General features: G+C 43.4%; 1 protein-coding gene across 4 annotated transcripts in view; it reads right to left on the reverse strand.

The window, feature by feature from the left end:
- Positions 1–19,468, reverse strand: part of LOC147113337 (metal transporter CNNM2-like) — a 182,431-nt gene that overhangs the window by 37,537 nt on the left and 125,426 nt on the right. For all 4 annotated transcript variants that reach the window (XM_085994282.1, XM_085994281.1, XM_085994285.1 and 1 more), the window contains 2 exons: positions 14,354–14,491; positions 3,023–3,192 (listed from right to left, as the gene is read on the reverse strand). In XM_085994282.1, coding sequence (XP_085850408.1) covers positions 3,023–3,192; positions 14,354–14,491 — 308 coding nt within the window. The remainder of the gene's footprint in view (positions 1–3,022; positions 3,193–14,353; positions 14,492–19,468) is intronic.

A 19,468-nucleotide genomic window follows, 5' to 3' on the forward strand; every position in this document is an offset into this window, starting at 1 on the left:
GTATGTACAAGTTGAGAAGACTGTTCAAAAACAATATGGGATTCTTTGCTTTATTAATAGAGGAATAGAGTACAAAAGCAAGGAAGTTATGCTATCCCCAGGGCCTGATAATCTACATCCTAGGGTACTTAAGGAAGTGGCCCTAGAAATAGTAGATGCATTAACTGGTCATCTTCCAAAATTCGATAGACTCGAACAGTACCCATGGATTGGCGGGTAGCTAATGTTACCCCACTGTTCAAAAAATGTGGTAGAGAGAAAATGGGGAATTACAGACCGGTAAGCCTGACATCGGTAGTGGGGAAAATGCTAGACTCCATTATAAAAGATGTAATAGCAGAGCACTTGGAAAACAGTGATCGGACAAAGTCAACATGGATTTACAAAAGGTAAATCGTGCTTGACTAATCTACTGGAATTTTTTGAGGATGTAACTGGTAAAATAGATAAGGGAGAACCAGTGGATGTGGTGTATTTGGACTTTCAAAAGGCTTTCTATAAGATCACGCATAAGAGATTAGCGTGTAAAGTTAAGGCACATGGGATTGGGGGCAAAGTGCTGACTTGGATAGAGAACTGGTTGGCAGACAGAAAGCAAAGAGTTGGAATAAGCGGCTCTTTTTCCGAGTGGCAGGCAGTGACTAGTGGGGGTACCACAGGGATCGGTCCTTGGACCCCAGCTATTCACAATATATATTAATGATCTGGACGAGGGAACTAGATGTAATATCTCCAAGTTTGCAGACGACACAAAGTTGGGTGGGCGTGTGTGCTGTGAGGTGGATGCTGAGAAACTCCAGTATGATTTGGACAGGTTGGGTGATTGGGCAGATGCAGTATAATGTGGATAAATGTGAGGTTATCCACTTTGGTGTCAAAAATTGGAAGGCAGATTATTATCTGAATGGCAATAGATTGGGAGAAGGGGAAGTGCAACGAGACCTGGGCGTCCTTGTGCACCAGTCGCTGAAGGTAAGCATGCAGGTGCAGCAGGCGGTTAAGAAGGCAAATGGTATGTTGGCCTTCGTAGCGAGAGGGTTTGAGTACAGGAACAAGGATGTCTTGCTGCAGTTGTACAGGGCCTTGGTGAGACCACACCTTGAGTATTGTGTGCAGTTTTGGTCGCCTTATCTGAGGAAGGGTGTTCTTGCCATGGAGGGAGTGCAGCGAAGATTCACCAGACTGATACCTGGGATGGCAGGAATGACGTATGAGAGATTGGGTCGATTGGGCTTGTACTCGCTGGAGTTTAGAAGAATGAGAGGGGATCTCATTGAAACTTATAAAATTCTAACAGGACTAGACAGACTAGATGCAGGAAGGATGTTCCCGATGGTTGGGGAGTCCAGAACCAGGGGTCACAATCTAAGGATAAGGGGTAAGCCATTTAGGACTGAGATGAGGAGGAATTTCTTCACCCAGAGAGTGGTGAACCTGTGGAATTCTCTACCACAGAAGGCAGTAGAGGCTAATTCATTAAATATATTCAAGAAGGAGTTGGATATATTTCTTACGGCTAAAGGGATATGGGGAGAAAGCAGGGACAGGCTGCTGAATTTGGATGATCAGCCATGATCGCATTGAATGGCCTACTCCTGCTCCTATCTTCTATGTTTCTATGTAAACCTTTATAAAACATTGGTTAGGCTTCAGCTGGTGTATTATGTTCCATTCTTTAGGAAGATATTAAGGCCTTAGAAACAGTGCAGTAGAGATTTAAGTGAATGGTACCAGGGATGCGGGATTTCAGTTATGTGGTGAGCCTGGAGAAGCTGGGGTTGTTCTCCTTAGAGCAGAGAAGGCTAAGAGGAGATTTGATAGAGGTGTTCAAAATCATGAATGGTTTTGATAGAGTAAATAAGGAGAAATGGTTTCCAGTGGCAGAAGGGTCAATAACCAGTGGACACAGATTTAAAGGTAATTGGCGAAAGAACCAGAGACGACACGAGGAAACCTTTTTCCACACAGCGAGTTGTTATGAAGCGCCTTGGGACGTTTTACTCCATTAAAGGTGCTATATAAATACAAGTTGCTGTTGTTATCTGGAACGCACTGCCCGAAAGGGTTGTGGAAGCAGATTCAATAGTAACATTCAAAAGGGAATTGGATAAATACTTGAAGAAAATTTTTTTTTCATGGCTATGGGGAGAGAGCAGGGAGTGGGACTACAGGAAACTTTGGTTTATCCGGAGGTTAACTGTCCGGAATGCTCGAGCCACTGGCAAAAATCAGGAGCCGTTTCGTTAGTTTTTTTTTCTTTTCGTTGCTTTTTTTTCACCAGTCAGGCTCTGCAAGGTCTCGCTGAAGTTGTTGCTAAGCTACAGAGATGCTTGCAAGGTACGGCCGACTGTTTAGAAGCTGTTGCTAAGCAACAGGGTTTGTTGCCAGATACGGAGCTCAAAATCTCCATATGTTTCAACATTAGCGCTGGTTTGTCCGGCAGTTTTGATGGGACGGCAACAGCTCGGTCCCGTCGGTGCCGGATAGCACAACGTTTCCTGTAGTTGGATTGCTTTACTAAAGAGCCGGCACAGGCACAATGGGCCGAATGACTACCTTCTGTGCTGTATCATTCTATGAGCTAAACCCCAATAACTCGAGTGATATCCATTTATACGAATATACAAATTTGTGAATTCTCCTCTTAAACAAATCTTACTAATAGAGTCTCTTTTTCCCATTTAAATATGAAAATAGTGCCCTGTGACTTAGGTCAGAAGGCATTATTGATTTTATGACTTTGACCCCAAGGCAGACTGGATAGCATTGCCAAAATTCATCAGTTACCATATCGATTATAAGCTGCTATATTGTAATTCTGTACGTCTCAATGTAATGAAATGCTGCACAATGTCACCCACAAAAACTATGAAAATATGTATTTTAAGAAAATGCAGTCCTCCAGCTATACATACTATGCAAATAAATGTAGCCACATTTAACACGTCATCTGCAATCTGTACAAATGGATTTCTTGAACATAGTATGGTCCTACAGCATTAATAGGGCTAAACACACCAACCTGTAAAACTAGGATAAAATAATCTACAGGTTTGTTCCGATGGAAGAGGTAATGTTCTGGGGCTTTTTTATTTCTCTCATCAAACTTCAGTTCCTGAATAACATTAGGATGTTTGAGCAGTCTCAGTAAGATCTTCTCGGACATCTGTGTTGGGCTGAATGGCTCCACTTCTGAAATCATTAACACAAATATCAATATATTACAAGTGTAACTTCAAGCAACCCAAGCCTTCTATTACAATCAACAATGACTGTTACACAAGTCAGAGGTGGGACAAAAATAGCCATCATGAAGTGATCCCTTCATACTGATCTGTTGGGAAAAAATTAAGCTCAGGCACCTTAGTTAAGAGCCTACTAGACAAATACTACTATTTGAGAACTCATTTAATTCTCATGGGGGTGGAGAATCAGGCAATCCAATCAATAAAAGTCTGCTCTCAAAATATTACCTTATTTCCCACTGGGGAAAGTTTGATGGCAGTTTGAAGGTCATTGCTTTTATTCAGAGTCAAATTAAAAATGATTCTGCTGCTTTAGGCAATAGGAGATGTGATGACATCTAACACAAAGACCAATGCCTTTTCCTGTAAACCCCAATAAATATGTTCATTCCACTCCACTGAGTTGCCACGAAAGTGAGGAAGATAGTAATAGTCTTCAAGAAGACCGACAGGCTGGTGGAATGGGCGGACACATGGCAGATGAAACTCAACACAGAAGTGTGAGGTGACACATTTTGGTAAGAAGAATGAGGAGAGACCATACGCACAATTGTAGTGTATGTAACCGTTCACCTTTAAGAGAACTATTTTAGGTGTGGCACTACTTGTTTGGCTTCTGTATACGGTAATACCGACGGTGACCACACCGGTATATAAGTGCTGTGGCATGACTGATTGGGCAGATTCGCCCTGACCTTCGAATAGTAAAGTCCTGTTGTATGTTACTCCTGAAGTCTGTGTCGTAATTAACTGCACAACCCACAGACTTTACAGTGGCGACGAGGCCGATCGTACCCTGCGGCAACAATAATTTCAAAGCAACGAAAGAGCGTCGAAAAGAGGCAACCGCCCTCGTCATTCGGCTGGGAGAAAACTCAAGGCTGCAGCAATAGAAAGGAGGAAGACTTTAGCGACAAAAACTTCCATCAGCAACAGGCACTGACTGTCCCTTCTGCCACGGTGACTGTGAGTAAGGGAAAGTGAAAAGAATAGCCGGAGGATAAGGGCTGGGCACTCGGCCACGGTCGAGGGGGAAAAGGAGCCGGACAAAAAGTCGGGTCCAACGGCGTCGTGAGAGACCACGACCGGCGGGAAAAGCCGGGCGGTGACCGAAGCCACGAAGCGCTGCGACCGGGAGCGTAGGCGCGGGAAGAGAGAAACTCAGCCGCAGCCGGGGAGAGAAGCACCGGACTGCGAGAGGGCTGGGAGGCGCGATTGGGGTCCGAGCGAGCGGGAGAGGCAGAGCCGACCAAGAGAGACTGCGCGAGAGCCAGTCCAGCGGCTGAACTGTCCTCCGTCAACGGGGTGTAACCAGCGCCGGTAGAGCCGAGCGAGCGGGAGAGAGGCAGAGCCGAGCAAGGGGAACTGTGCGAGAGCCAGTCCAGCGGCTGAACCTGTTCGCCGTCAACGGGGTACCCAGAGCCGGTCGCCCTGCCATAAAATTAAAAAAAAAAAAGGGGAAAGCCTTGAAGCCGACGCGCAGGCTGTGAACCTGAAAGCCAGCGGCCGTCGCCCGTGGGGAAAGTGTACCCCTCCCGCCAGGGAAGAAATGCGGGAAGCCGCCATTAGGCGGGGAAGAAGACAGAAGCGGGAAACCGCCATTGAAGTGGGCGGGGAGAGAAGATAAGAGCGGGAAACCGCCATTTTCGCGGGAAAACCGCCATCTTAGGAAAAAAAAAGAAATAATAATTTAAAGAAATACTTGTGTTGTTCCCAAAGAGAGGAAGATGCCTAAGCGTGGTAACATCAACGATTTTAATTCCGAAGTAGAAGACTGGGCCACGTACGTGGAACACATTGAGATCTATTGTGAGGCCAATAAAATAGAAGATGACAAAGCTATAACCTTGCTGAACTCGATGGGCGCAAAGACATACGGGCTCTTGAAGCATCTACTAGCACCAGCTAAACCGGCGGATCAGACTTTCGATGATATTGTGGCTGTCCTGAAGGACCACTTGAACCCTACACCGTTGATGTTGGCTGAACGATTCAAATTCTATGCGAGAACGCAACGGAAAGACGAAAGCAACGCGGAATACTTGGTTGAACTGCGGAGGCTAGCGAAAGACTGTCAGTTTAGGGACAACCTGGAAGAGGCACTGAGAGACAAATTCGTGTGCGGAATGTTGAAGGAAGAAACACAAAAACGACTGCCTGAAGAGAACGATCTTCCACTTGATAAGGCTGTCCTTATCGCAGCATCAAGCGAAGCCGCAGTGAAAGGAACTGCGGAAATGCAGCTAAAGGCAGCGGCACTCAGGGTACAACAAATTACTTCGGGTACAACGAAATGCTATCGTTGTGGAAAGACAACACACGACCAGAACCAATGCTGGTTTAAAAACCAAGAATGTAGGAAATGTGGCAAGCTTGGTCACATAGCTAAGGTATGCCGGTCAGGGAAGAAGACCAACAATAATGAGTCACCACAAAAGTGGTACAGAAAGGTACATGAGGTGACTAGGAAGAGTCCGGAGGAACAGAAGTCGGACTCACACTCCAACTGCAAAGGACTGGATAGTTTGAGAGTTCACAATGTGAGTAATGAAGCTGACCGACAAACTATCTGGATCACACTACAGATTGCAAAAGTCCAAGTGAAAATGGAAGTGGACACCGGATCGGCGCTGACGGTCATGAATAAGCATGACTATAAAAAGTTATTCAAGCATATTCCACTACGGGATACGGAACTAGTACTACAGACATACACGGGGCACAAAGTATTCCCCATCGGAAAGATAGAAGTCAAGGTGAGATACAAGGATAAAGATTACCAAAGGATGGACCTGTATGTGTTGCCTGAGGGAGGTCCACCACTTCTGGGACGGGAGTGGATCCGGAAAATAAAGATAGACTGGCATTCACTAAACACCATGACGGTGGATTCCGGAAAGGAAGATGTCAAACCTGAACGGTTGTCCAGAATATTGGACGAAGCTAAAGAGGTATTCCAGCAAGGACTGGGAACACTGCGAGGAATTAAAGCAAAGGTTAAGATTGCAGAACATGCAAGCCCAAAATTTTTCAAAGCCAGATCGGTACCTTATGCGATACGACCAGCTGTGGAGGCAGAACTGGAAGAACTTGAACGATCAGGGGTACTGTCAAAAGTGGACTGGAGTGAGTGGGCCACGCCCATTGTTCCCGTCATGAAGTCTTCACCAAGTAATAAGCCAGGGGGACCGGGGAAGGTCCGCATCTGCGGAGACTTCAAGATCAGTGAATCCGGTGCTTCACACGTTACAATACCCGCTTCCGCGGATTGAAGATATCTTTGCTTCGTTGGCTGGAGGGAAACACTTCACCAAGATAGGCCTGGCTCAGGCATACTTACAAATGGAAGTCGAGGAAGAGTCACGCCAGTACCTCACCATCAACACACACACAGAGGATTGTATCGTTATAATAGACTGGTTTTTGGGGTAGCTTCGGCTCCAGCAATTTGGCAGAGGGCCATGGAGCAGGTATTACAAGGAATTCCAAGCACGCAGTGCTACTTAGACGATATCCTAATTACGGGAGAAGACGAGGAAGAACACCTCACAAATTTGAAACTGGTGCTCACCAGGTTGAAGGAATATGGCCTTCGAGTTAATCGCAAGAAGTGTGAGTTTTTCCAAAAACGGATCTCGTACTGCGGTCATGTCATTGACCGAGAGGGGCTGCACAAGTCACCTGACAAGATAGAAGCTGTCGTGAAGGCCCCCGCTCCAGAAAACGTATCACAGTTAAGATCATTCTTGGGGTTGATTAATTATTATCACAAGTTTCTGCCAAATCTATCCACGGTGCTGCATCCGCTGAATGCTCTGTTGCAGAAAGAAATACCATGGAAGTGGAGTGAGGAATGTAAAAAGGCTTTTCGCAGAAGCAAGGAGTTGATTACCTCTGAAGAAGTGTTGGCTCATTTCAACCCAACGTTACCCCTTCGTCTAGCTTGTGATGCTTCCCCTTATGGAATTGGAGCAGTACTTTCACACAAGTTACCAAATGGCTCGGAAAGGCCAGTGGCATTCGCGTCCCGATCATTGACCTCCGCGGAGCGAAATTATGCTCAAATAGATATGGAGGCCCTCAGCCTTGTGTGGGGCGTGAAGAAATTCAATCATTACCTGCAAGGTAAGAAGTTCACATTACTGACAGACCACCAGCCGTTGGTGTCCATATTCAACCCAAACAAGGCCGTTTCCACCATGACAGCACAAAGGTTACAAAGGTGGTCCGTGTTACTTGGGGCACACCAATATGACATCGAATACAAAAGGTCCAAACAGCATGGAAATGCTGATGGGTTATCGCGCTTGCCATTGCCGATAGTAGAAGAAGCGACTACATTGGACCCGGTAGAGATGTTCCACTCATCCATAGTGGAGTGTCTACCAATAACAAATTCGATGATCGAAAACGAAACAAGAAATGACCCGACTCTTTCACGAGTCTATGATTTAACGGTGGAGGGATGGCCAGCACAGGGCGAACCAACACTGCAAGCATTTTCACAGAGGAAAGAACAGCTGTCAGTGTGTAGAGGAACCCTGATGTGTGGATCTAGAGTGGTGATTCCACCCAAACTTCAAAAGAAGGTGTTAAAGGAGCTGCACGAGGGACATCTGGGTGGAGTGAAGATGAAGAACCTAGCAAGAGCGTTTGTGTGGTGGCCAGGCATCGATGTAGACATCGAAGAAATCACTAAGAACTGCCTAGGATGTCAGAAGGTTCAGAACGCGCCACCACAGGCTCCGCTGCATCCATGGGAGTGGCCCTCATTTCCTTGGCAAAGGGTACACATCGACTTTGCTGGTCCATTTATGGACTCAATGTTCCTAATAGCGGTGGATGCACACTCCAAGTGGCCGGAGGTAATAAAGATGACCACCACCACCACGGAAAAAACCATCACAGTGTTAAGGACTATGTTTGCTAGGAATGGCCTGCCGGAACAGATCTGTTCTGATAATGGACCGCAATTTGTGTCCGAAGAATTCAAGAAATTCTTAAAGAGCAACGGGGTTAAGCACTACACGTCAGCCCCATACCATCCTGCCTCCAATGGATTGGCTGAAAGGTTTGTCCAGACCTTCAAGAAGGCCATCAAGGCCATGGGTAATGAAGACATTAATTTACAACATAAGGTGGATAGCTTCTTGTTGGCGTACAGGAATGCAACACATGCGGTCACAAATCAAACTCCCGCCATGATGTTTTTTAATAGACGACTAAGATGCCGGCTGGATTTGCTCAAGCCAAACGTCAGAAGGGACGTAGAGAACCGGCAATTCCAGGGCATGAATGAAAGGGCCACTAGATCTTTTCAGATAGGTCAACAAGTTTTGGCCCGGGACTACCGTACCGAGAAATGGCAGCCTGGAACTATTGGAAAAAGGCTAGGGCCGTTGATGTATACGGTGGATCTTGGGGACAGTATAATAAGGCGCCATGTTGACCAGATCATAGGGTCAGCCACAACTGGCCAACCTACTTCACCACCTTACCCGGTTACTGTTGAAACCGAGATACCCAGAACACCTACCTCCGATCTGGTAATACTGGAATCAGAGGAACCTGACACTGTCTTTCAAGCCGAATCGACTTTGTCAGAAGCACCTACTACCCCGCCAGGAATGACGACACCACTGAGGCTTTATCCGGACAGAGTCCGGAAACCTCCAGAGAGACTGAATCTGTGAACTGTCTTGCATAAAGTTGTATATATGTTATAATGTATGTTTAATGGGAAATACGTATGTTGTAAGCTAAAAAGGGAGGATTGTAGTGTATGTAACCGTCTACCTTTAAGAGACTATGTATGTAACCGTTCACCTTTAAGAGAACTATTTTAGGTGTGGCACTACTTGTTTGGCTTCTGTATATGGTAATACCGACGGTGACCACACCGGTATATAAGTGCTGTGGCATGACTTATTGGGCAGATTCGCCCTGACCTTCGAATAGTAAAGTCCTGTTGTATGTTACTCCTGAAGTCTGTGTCGTAATTAACTGCACAACCCACAGACTTTACAGTGGCGACGAGTCCGATCGTACCCTGCGGTTTAAAGGGGGTGCAGTAACAGAGACCTGGGGGTGCTTGTGCACAAATCTTTGAAGGTGGCAGGGCACATTAACAAAGCAGTTAATAACGCATATGGGATATTGGGCTTTATAAATAGAAGCATAGAGTACAAAAGCCAGGAAGTTATGCTTCACCTATATAAAACACTAATTCGGCCCCAGCTGGAGTATTGTGTCCAATTTAGAAAGGAAGAGAAGGTTTTGGAGAGGGTACAGAAGAGATTTACTGGAATACTTCCAGGGATGAGGGATTACGTGGATAGACTGGAGAAGCTGGGGTTGCTCTCCTTGGAGCAGAGGAGATTTGTTAGAGGTGTTTAAAATCATGAAGGGTTTAGATAGAGTAAATAAAAAGAAATGGTTTCCAATGGTTGAAGGGACAATAACGAGATGGGGACACATTTAAGGCGATTGGCAAAAGAACCAGAGGTGACATGAGGGAAAACTTTTTTACACGAGTGGTTAGGATTTGGAATGCACTGCCTGATAGGGCGGTGGATACAGATTCAGTAGTAGCCTTCAAAAGGGAATTCGATAAATACTTGAAAGAGAAAAAATTGCTGGGATATGGGGAAAGAGTTTTGTAAGTTGGAATAACTGGACTGCTCTTCGAAAGAGCCGGCGCAGACTCGATGGGCCGAATGGCCTCCTTTTGAGCTGTACTATTCTATGATTCAGTTCCTTACTTTTTTTTTTGCCAATTTTCCCTTCCAGTGACTATTTCAAATTCCTTGCAGAGCGTGGATCTACAGGGGCCAATTGTCCTCCAGTACCTCCCCCAAATGCCCATGCATTTCTTTTTTCTTAATTCATTCCCGGGATGTGGGCGTCGCTGGCAAGGCCAGCATTTATTGCCCATCCCTAGTTGCCCTCGAGGTGGTGGTGAGCTGCCTTCTTGAACCGCTGCAGTCCGTGTGGTGAAGGTACTCCCACAGTGCGGTTAGGGAGGGAGTTCCAGGATTTTGACCCAGCGACAATGAAGGAACGGCCGATACACTTCCAGTGTGTGACTTGGAGGAGGTGGTGTTCCCGTGTGCCTGCTGCCCTTGTCCTTCTAGGTGGTAGAAGTCACGGGTTTGGGAGGTGCTGCTGAAGAAGCCTTGGCAAGTTGCTGCAATAATCTTGTAAATGGGTACACACTGCAGCCACGGTACGCCGGTGGTGGAGGGAGTGAATGTTTAAGGTGGTGGATGGGGTGCCAATCAAGCGGGCTGCTGTCGAGCTTCTTGAGTGTTGTTGGAGCTGCATTCATCCAGGCAAGTGGAGTATTCCATCACACTCCTGCCTTGTGCCTTGTAGATGCTGGAAAGGCTTTGGGGAGTCAGGAGGGGAGATACTCCCTGCAGAATACCCAGCCTCTGACCTGCTCTTGTTGCCACAGTATTTATGTAGCTGGTCCAGTTAAGTTTCTGGTCAATGGTGATCCTCAGGATATTGATGGTGGGGGATTCGGTAATGGTAATGCCGTTGAATGTCAAGGGGCGGTGGTTAGATGCTCGCTTGTTGGAGATAGCCATTGCTTGGCACTTGTGTGGCACGAATGTTACCTGCCACTTATTAGCCCAAGCCTGAATGTCATCTAGTTCTTGCTGCATGCAGGCATGGTCTGCTTCATTATCTGAGGAGTTGTGAATGGAACTGAACACTGTGCAGTCATCAGCGAACATCCCCATTTCTGACCTTATGTTGGCGGGAAGGTCATTGATGAAGCAGCTGAAGATGGTTGGGCCTAGGACACTGCCCTGAGGAACTCCTGCAGCAATGTCCTGGGGCTGTGATGATTGACCTCCAACCACCACACCCACCTTCCTTTGTACTAGGTATGACTCCAGCCAGTGGAGAGTTTTCCCCCCAATTCCCTTTGACTTCAGTTTTACTAGGGCTCCTTGATGCCACACTCAGTCAAATGCTGCCTTGATGTTAAGGGCAGTCACTCTCACCTCATCTCTGGAATTCAGCTCTTATGTCCATGTTTGGACCAAGGCTGTAATGAGGTCTGGAGCCGAGTGGTCCTGGCAGAACCCAAACTGGGCATCAGTGAGCAGGTTATTGGTGAGTAAGTGCTGCTAGATAGCACTGTCGATGACACCCTCCATCACTTTGCTGATAATTGAGAGTAGACTGATGGGGCGGTAATTCGCCAGATTGGATTTGTCCTGCTTTTTGTGGACAAGACATAGCTGGACCGTTTTCCACATTCTATACTGAGACAAGGTGCATTGGTAGGTTATTCAACTATGACGGTGTCACTGCAAAGTCTGATGCTGTCCTCACTTGATGTTCACGTGTGCGGAGACACAAACACAGCAGTTGTTGCTGCTGGATAATGATTAGTGTGGGAACCCTAGCCAATGTTTCTTTCCTTAGCCCAGAGCAAGGAGGTCAATTGTAGCACTTGTATCATCACTAACTGAGATTAGCTTAGTCAGAACAGGCCAGTGATCAAACCTGGGACTTTCTTGGTTTGTTTAACTCAATTACTCATGTCTTAACTTAGGTGAACAGTCATGGAATAGGTAATTTTTAAAGAAATGTGTGAAAATTAAACATGTCAAGGAACCATTTAAATAGTCCAGATAAAGGAAAGGGTGCTAGATTTCGTATAAAAGTAGACAATTAATTTATAGCTCCTATTACAAAAATGACCACACAGTCCTACAGGTTTGAACAAAACCAAACTATTATTTGTAAAAAGTCAAACTATATTGTTTCAGCACAATTTCCCTGCAGGTTGGAGCAGTGTGCATTAGAAGACCTATTCACATAATTGAAATGGTATGTCACAAACATTAGTATAATAAAACTTAAAATAAATGCATTTATACAGCACCCTATGTTGAAACATGTCAAAACGATTCAAACAATGAATTACTCTTGAGTGCAGTGACCAAGTTACTTGCCACAAAAATGCCGTGGAATTTTTTTTCCAGACTTTTATTATAGATGCAGCCACTACTGAAGAACACTTGTCAAATATGACCAAGAGTATTCATTTTTGATCCAACAGAATTCTTGTTCCTATCAATGAATGTCTGAATACAAGTTGGGTAGCAGAACGGGATAGATCACTGTCCTTTCATCGGTGGGACCTTGGCTCAATTATCCCAGCAATCTGGACGGGGAGTCTTCTCTTGATGCTTGTAAAGGTATCAACATGAAATGAGTTTGGGTAGTCTCAATCTAGTCGATTAAACTACCCATAAATTGGCAGCCTCACTCAGGCCACAGCCAGTGAAGGTCAGTGTCATACTGCTGCTGTGTGGGAATACACTACAGCAGTATGGTGTTAAACCACATTGTTGGGGCAGAGTGCAGAGTTTTACTCCGCATCTAGTGCTCTTGTTGCATTCCACATACAAGTGTTGCTCTGATTTCCTATAAAGCAGAGTACCACTGCAAACATAAACTTTATTTTGCATTTTTCGTCATGCTGTTTTATATGTGCCTGTGCAGTGGTGTTCAATTTTCAGAAGAGTGCATGTAATACTTTAAATTAATTTACTGGGGAGACTCTGGGGGTGGGGTTTTAAAACTCAGCGCAGAAAGTAGGTGATTAAAATAAAATAATTAATTCTCAGGGTGCGGGTGTCACTGGCAAGGCTGCCCTATTTGCCTAGAGATGGTGGGCTTTCTTCTTGAACCGCTGCAGTCCGTATGTAGTGCTGTAACGTATGGTGAACGTGTTCCCACAATGCTGGTAGGTAGGGAATTCAATGGTTTGATACAGCTGAATGGCTTGCTAGGTCAATTCAGTGGGCAGTCAAGAATCAACCATGATGTGGGACTGGAGTCACATGTCGGCCAGGCCGGGTAAAGATAGACGATTTCCTTCCTTAAAGGAAGGACAGTGAACCAGTTGGGCTCTTATGACAATCTGACTGGTTCATGGACAGCTTTACTGATGCCAGCTTTTTATTTCCAGATTCTTTTTTAAAACTTGAATTCAAATTCTCAAACTGCTATAGTGGTATTTTTGAACTCAAGGTCTCTGGATTATTATGCATTTGATTCTTGCGCACATCAGCTCCAACTGCTTCCCTAGAACTGACTGATATTTCTTTTTAGCTGGCTGAGAGATATAGAGCAAACAGTGCAATTTGGCTCCTCTATACAGCAGCACTGAGCTGGTTTTACAGCACTACAGGAATAGCTTGCGCTATACCTTGGGTGGGAGTGTTTGCAATGATATATAGAGTATAAATAGTAGTAATCTATTTGCCCAACAAAGATAATCCTCACCTTGATGAGGTACAAACATTCACGCCCCAAACTGTGCATTTTAAATGGCAGCTGTAATGTACATTACAAGTCAGGGGAAAAGAACAATCCCAACTCCTAGGAACCAAGAACAAAGTCAGTTTTCAAATTAATCCTTAATATCCTAGGTACAGCATTTAATGGACAATCAAAATTCATGAAAAAATGTCATCAAGCCTTGTTGTAACTATTGTTTACAAGTTCTATTATGTTGTCACTTTTGGATTACAACAATAAAAACTTGCATTTGCAAAGCACCTTTAACGTAAAGAACATCCCAAGGCTCGTCACAAACAGGTGTAAGGAACTTAACTCTGAGCCAGGAAGGTTAGGAGGGACAGGTTGAAGAGATGGGTTTTAGTAGATTGTTACAAGACTAGGGAGGTGAAGAAATTTAGGGAGGAAATTACAAAGCACGTGATCCAGGCAGCCAATGTTAAGAATGGAGGGGGAATGCACAAAAGCCCAGAGTTGGATGCTGAGGCCAGTTAAAGTTGAGGAAGAGAATTTAATGTGTTGCGGGGGGGGGCAGGGAGTCAATACAGATCAGCGAGGACAGGGGTGTTGAGAGAGAAGGATTTAGTGCCGAACAGGATAAGCATGGAAGAACTTTGCACAAACTGGAGCTGGTGTGTGTCGGAAGGAATGCCAGATTATTCAAGGCCAACACAATTGTTATTGAAGCAGAAGAGAGAAAAGAATTTATGATTAAAATGAATACCAGAATTACCAGTGTACACTCCAATATATTTTTGCATTTGATGACATAAACTTGCCTGTTGCTAGGAAACGATGTGTTGCTAATAGTAGCTGCGGCGAAATCTTCACCTTCATCTCACTATCTGTTGGTTTGAAGGCTGAGAAATCCTGCTTCCTTTCACGGTGCGTAATTTTCTTTTTGGTTCGGTTATCAGCTATAGATGTGGAAAACATTTAAGAGGGGAAATGGATGGAAATGAAAAACATTTCAATTGGAACAAGATGATCAACAAATGAAACAGGTTCTAAAAACATTCGGCTAAAAAACTGTGATTAGAAGATGTGAACTTTCTCTTAAATTAACCTACTGGGCATAACAGCGATGTAAGCTTTCAGTAATTATTACCCAACCTACAGAAACTCTTTATGGCCCACTAACTATCTGACCTCAAATTGGATTGGAGCAAAAGTATTATATTGCAACCTGAAGAATGAAACTGCAAAGATGGGAGGGGAGGGAGGATCAAGTGGTCAAATAGTTTTCCCATTTTATACAGTCTGTTCTTGGGTATAAAGATACAACTTATATCCAGGGATACAGTACCATTTTATACACTAGATATCTACAGGATAATGTGACCATAAACACACTAGTAAAGTCTAACAACAAAACATAAATATTTAAAATGAAAAATAAAAAAGCACATCTGCATTTGTAAAATCTGAAACTCTCACCCCAAATTCCCCACAACAAATCAACATTCACTTTTACTTGCCTCTTAATCTACCATCAATGTTGTATTGCATTCCCCACATTATTTGCATGAAAAGTAAACTGGAGGGTTAAGAGATTACGTGGCTTGTAGGGTCTGCGTCACTCTTAAAATAGTATGAATCCTTCACACCACCATATTCCAGATTTTTTTTTTCTATAATTGGCCTGGGTTTTTAAAATCTGTTTTTTTTTAAATCTGGGAGAGTATATGGCTTTTGGGTGGGGCGTGTATCTATATTGTGATGCACAAGGCATCGCAGTTGGTACAATTTATTGTTCCACGATCAGTACAGAAAACAGAGAAGCAAAATCAAATTGTATTCCACGGTGTTATTGATCCTTCACTCGGAAGATTGTTGCCATAAAATTTTGTGATGATGATTACTCTGGGAATATCTCATCTGCCTCAAGTCATGAAGTAATCAAGGCAGTTTATACTCATTTGTTGATTTAGTCATTTATTTAGCCGAATCAATTACTTTTCTTAATCTTTCCGTCATGGATGCTTAATAGGACCTGTGTTCAATACAAAGCTCAATTGTAGATCATTTTTTTAGAAGTTTATTTAAAATGTTGCACTTCCATTCACTTAAACCCTCCCATGGCTCTTTATGGTGAATGCGCCATCACTTTAGCTCTTAGATCCGCTCGGAGTGCCTGATTCGCTGCTATGCTCAATGCAGCGTAGTCTTACGGTGTACAACGCCGATCTTGCTGTTACAGGAAAATCTGGGCCAATGTCATGACATTGTAGGTTAAGGTCTCTTACTCCAGCGTCCCATAAAATCACAGAATCTGTACAATTATACTAGATCATTTTGACCTGAAGCCAAACTGAAACTAACGAATTAGTATCTCCAGCACCAAAAAAACCTAGGCCCTTGTACAGACTGAGGGGATAATTGGGTGAACTTGGCGTGTGTGAAGAATTCAAATCATCTGAAGAAAGAAGACCCTATAAGGTGAGCAATCTTCTTTTAACCACCAGCATACACCATTAAAAATTATAACAAAGTAGTGCCATTCAGGTGGGTGGAGGCTTTTGCAAAGCAACTATAGCTCTAAATGCCAATATAGATTATCATGTACGCTGGCCAAATCTATACAGTAACTCTCAGTAAACATACAAAGATTACTCTATGTGACAGCATTGCAGATACCACCTATCAGAAGATTAAGAGCTGCCCTAAAAAAGCCTTGAAATGGATGGGGTAGGAACATAGGAAAAGGAGTAGGCTATTTAGCTCCTCGAGTTGTTCTGCCATTCGACGAGATCATTGCTGATCAGCAACCTAACTCCATATACCCGCCTTTGCCCCTTACCCTTTAATATCTTTGGTTAACAAAAATCCATCAATCTCCGATTTAAAATTAACAATTGATTCAGCATCAATTGCTGTTTGTGGATGAGAGTTCCAAACTTCAACCACCCTTTGTGTGTAGAAGTGTTTCCTAATGGTGGTGGTAATCTGCCCCTTGGGCTTCTTTCCTGCAAGATGTTAGTTGTGCACAATGTGCTCAACCAACCGCTTCGCTATCTGCTGCTTGATCACCAATTTGCCTTGGGTCTTTGAGCTACATGCTGCAAAGGATGCTCCACTTTTGACTGACATGGCAGCAAGTAAAATGATGCAATAACAATTTCTTAGCCCAAATGAAAGTGGGAAGCAAATTTTGGTAGGGAGTTTAGGGACGGGGGTCTTAAGGACCACCCAGTCAGAATGTCAAATTGAATGCCAATCACTAACAGTCAGCTTGGCTCATTTAGCTGAAACCGTGGCTCTTTCAGAAGGTTATGGGTTCAAGCTCCACAAATTAGGCTAACAACACCTATCAGCTCAATGCTGAAGTAGTGCTGCAATGGCTGTCCTTTAGGCGAGATATTAAACTGAGGTATCAACCAGTTTCTGTGATTATTGTGATATTCAGTGGATAGTAAAAGATCCTGTAGCACTACATGATGAAAAACAAAGAGTCCTCCCAGTGCCCTGATGGAGGCTCCTCCTCAACAGCACCACCAAAAATCAAATTAATAGACCATTTTATCTCACTGCCATTTATGGAATCTTGTGTAAAATGGTCACCACATATACCTACATAACAAGTCATTGTATTACCTCAAGACAAATGAATAACCATCTCAAAAGTTTAAAAAATAATTTCCCCAAAAGATACTAAATTTATTTCATCAGCATTGGGATAGTCTAGTACACAGATCCTCTGCAGCCAGTCATGTTTAAAATATGTATATACTTTCAATGAGTCCTTTGGGTTTAAATCTTTGGTGCTGAGGAGATCTATGTTCTTTTAGAACTTCAGTATTTCTCAGCTAATGGTGTCCCAGTTTCTTCAACTAGCTTTGGTAGTGCCCCAAATGTTTCTTTAGTTATAGCCTTGTCTATCAAGTTAACAGAAACGCTGCTCAGTACAGATACACGTTTGCCTTTCCTGATGATCCCCAGTTTGATCAATGCGTCTTCTCCAAATTAAGTCAGTGTTCTTTAAAATGATCACTTCAGTTGCCCTACATCTCAACTATTCCTGTAATCACGAACCAAAACTGAATCTCCAATTTTCAGAGGACGTGTTCTTTTTCCTGCTGATGTGGCTTGTCTGACTTTGAATATCACCAAAGATAGGCCTCATTACACCTAATCAGGTACAACTGTGCCTGCTGTCTACCCAATAATTCAGGAATATGCGTTTAGCAGTACTATGTGGCATTGTTCAATTTGAATAATAGAAAAAAAGAGGATTTCTTCTGGGTCACTGTACCTTGATCTGATTTCATTGACTTAATCACCTATCTGAAAGCTCCAACAAAATGTTCCACTTCTCTATTTGAAATGAGTTGATAAAGGTGATGGTAAGATGTGTCGTATTCCACTACATCTTATAAATCCTGCATATTCTTGGACTGCAAAACTGGACAAATAGTCCAAGCTCAATTTTCTGGTAAACTGTGAGATGAACACTACAATACTCAATGTATTAATTGACTACATCACGTAGATCTAGCATCCCTTATAAGATTTTAAACTGATCAGCCAAATCAATACAGGTATAGAGCTGATGCCCAGGTTTTGAGGGCTAAGTACAGTGATTAGCGGAACATGAAACTGGCGAGATTGATTGTCCATCTTATTAAAGCAATCTCATACTGTCTGGTCAACATCAGAATTCAAATTTGGCCTCCAAACACACATTATGGACAGGTTTCATGGAACATACCATGAAAACATGTCAATAATGGGGCCGGTTACTGAACTGGAATGATAATTCAAATACTTCACAGCAGGTCTTTTCTACAGTTAATTCATCCTCTTGTCTTGTAGTGGAAAATATAACATTTGTATCCAAAATTTGCCTGCGTGTAGACTGAAGACTTTTACTTCATGACATTGGAACCTGTTGTAACTTACTGGCGCTCAAAACAGTAACTTCACTTGTCAAAAAAGCAGCAACCTCCATGACAGAATTACTACTGAGATTTTATACCCTTTATTGGTAGCCAAGACAATCCATCAGTACCATCAGCTTCAGCAACACTAGATCCCAAATAGTGAATAGAGGTTTGCATGAAGGAACACTTTGGTTTTAAGTTTAATATCATAACTTTCTAAAAGAAACTGTTATCCAGTTTAAGTTCAGCAGATGTCTGAATCATGTATTCCTGTCGCAATCAAATTATTCAGTTAGCATCCTACAGGTATCCTTGAGCATTTTTATCCACAGCCTCTTGGAATGTAACAGAGCTTGAATGGGGCAGTGATAGAAGTATAAAGCTTTGAATATTGATGATGTACTGATCCAAAGTTTGTGCAATACTTGCTGATAAGCCCAGAAAAGATCTTAAACACATTTCTGTCCTCCAATTTAACTGGGCAAATAGCTCTTCAGGCTTTGGCACTGGACACTGAGGGACGACTAAATCCTGATCAATGGTGACCTGTTGGTCACCATTAATTCCAATACTGCTATTTAGTTTTATCACTGTAACTATGTATATGCTCCACTCGGAGTACTCTACCTTTTCAATTACTCCAAACCCTTCGAGTCCTTTCAGTTCATCAGAATTGTTTTTAAAGCATACATTATAGACTTTTGTTTAAAGAATTTCAGCATTGCATTTTTAAGAAGATATTCAATTTCATCCAACTAAATTACATAGAATATACAGCAAAGAAACAGGCCATTCAGCCCAACCAATCTGTGCAGCTGTTTCTACTCCACACGAGTCTCCTCCCATTCCATCTGCCTCATTAGCCTTTCAACATATCTTTCTATTCCTTTTTCTGTAATCGTCTAGTTTCCTTTTGAAAGTATTTAAGCTATTTTCTATATGGTGAGAAATGCAGTGCACAAATTAGCTGACAAAGTTTGCCTACGCAACAACAGTGACCACAATCCACAATGG

The sequence above is a fragment of the Somniosus microcephalus genome, chromosome 8 (assembly GCF_052327205.1).
Source record: "Somniosus microcephalus isolate GS21.2 chromosome 8, FLI_Smic_1.0, whole genome shotgun sequence".
NCBI lineage: Eukaryota > Metazoa > Chordata > Chondrichthyes > Squaliformes > Somniosidae > Somniosus > Somniosus microcephalus.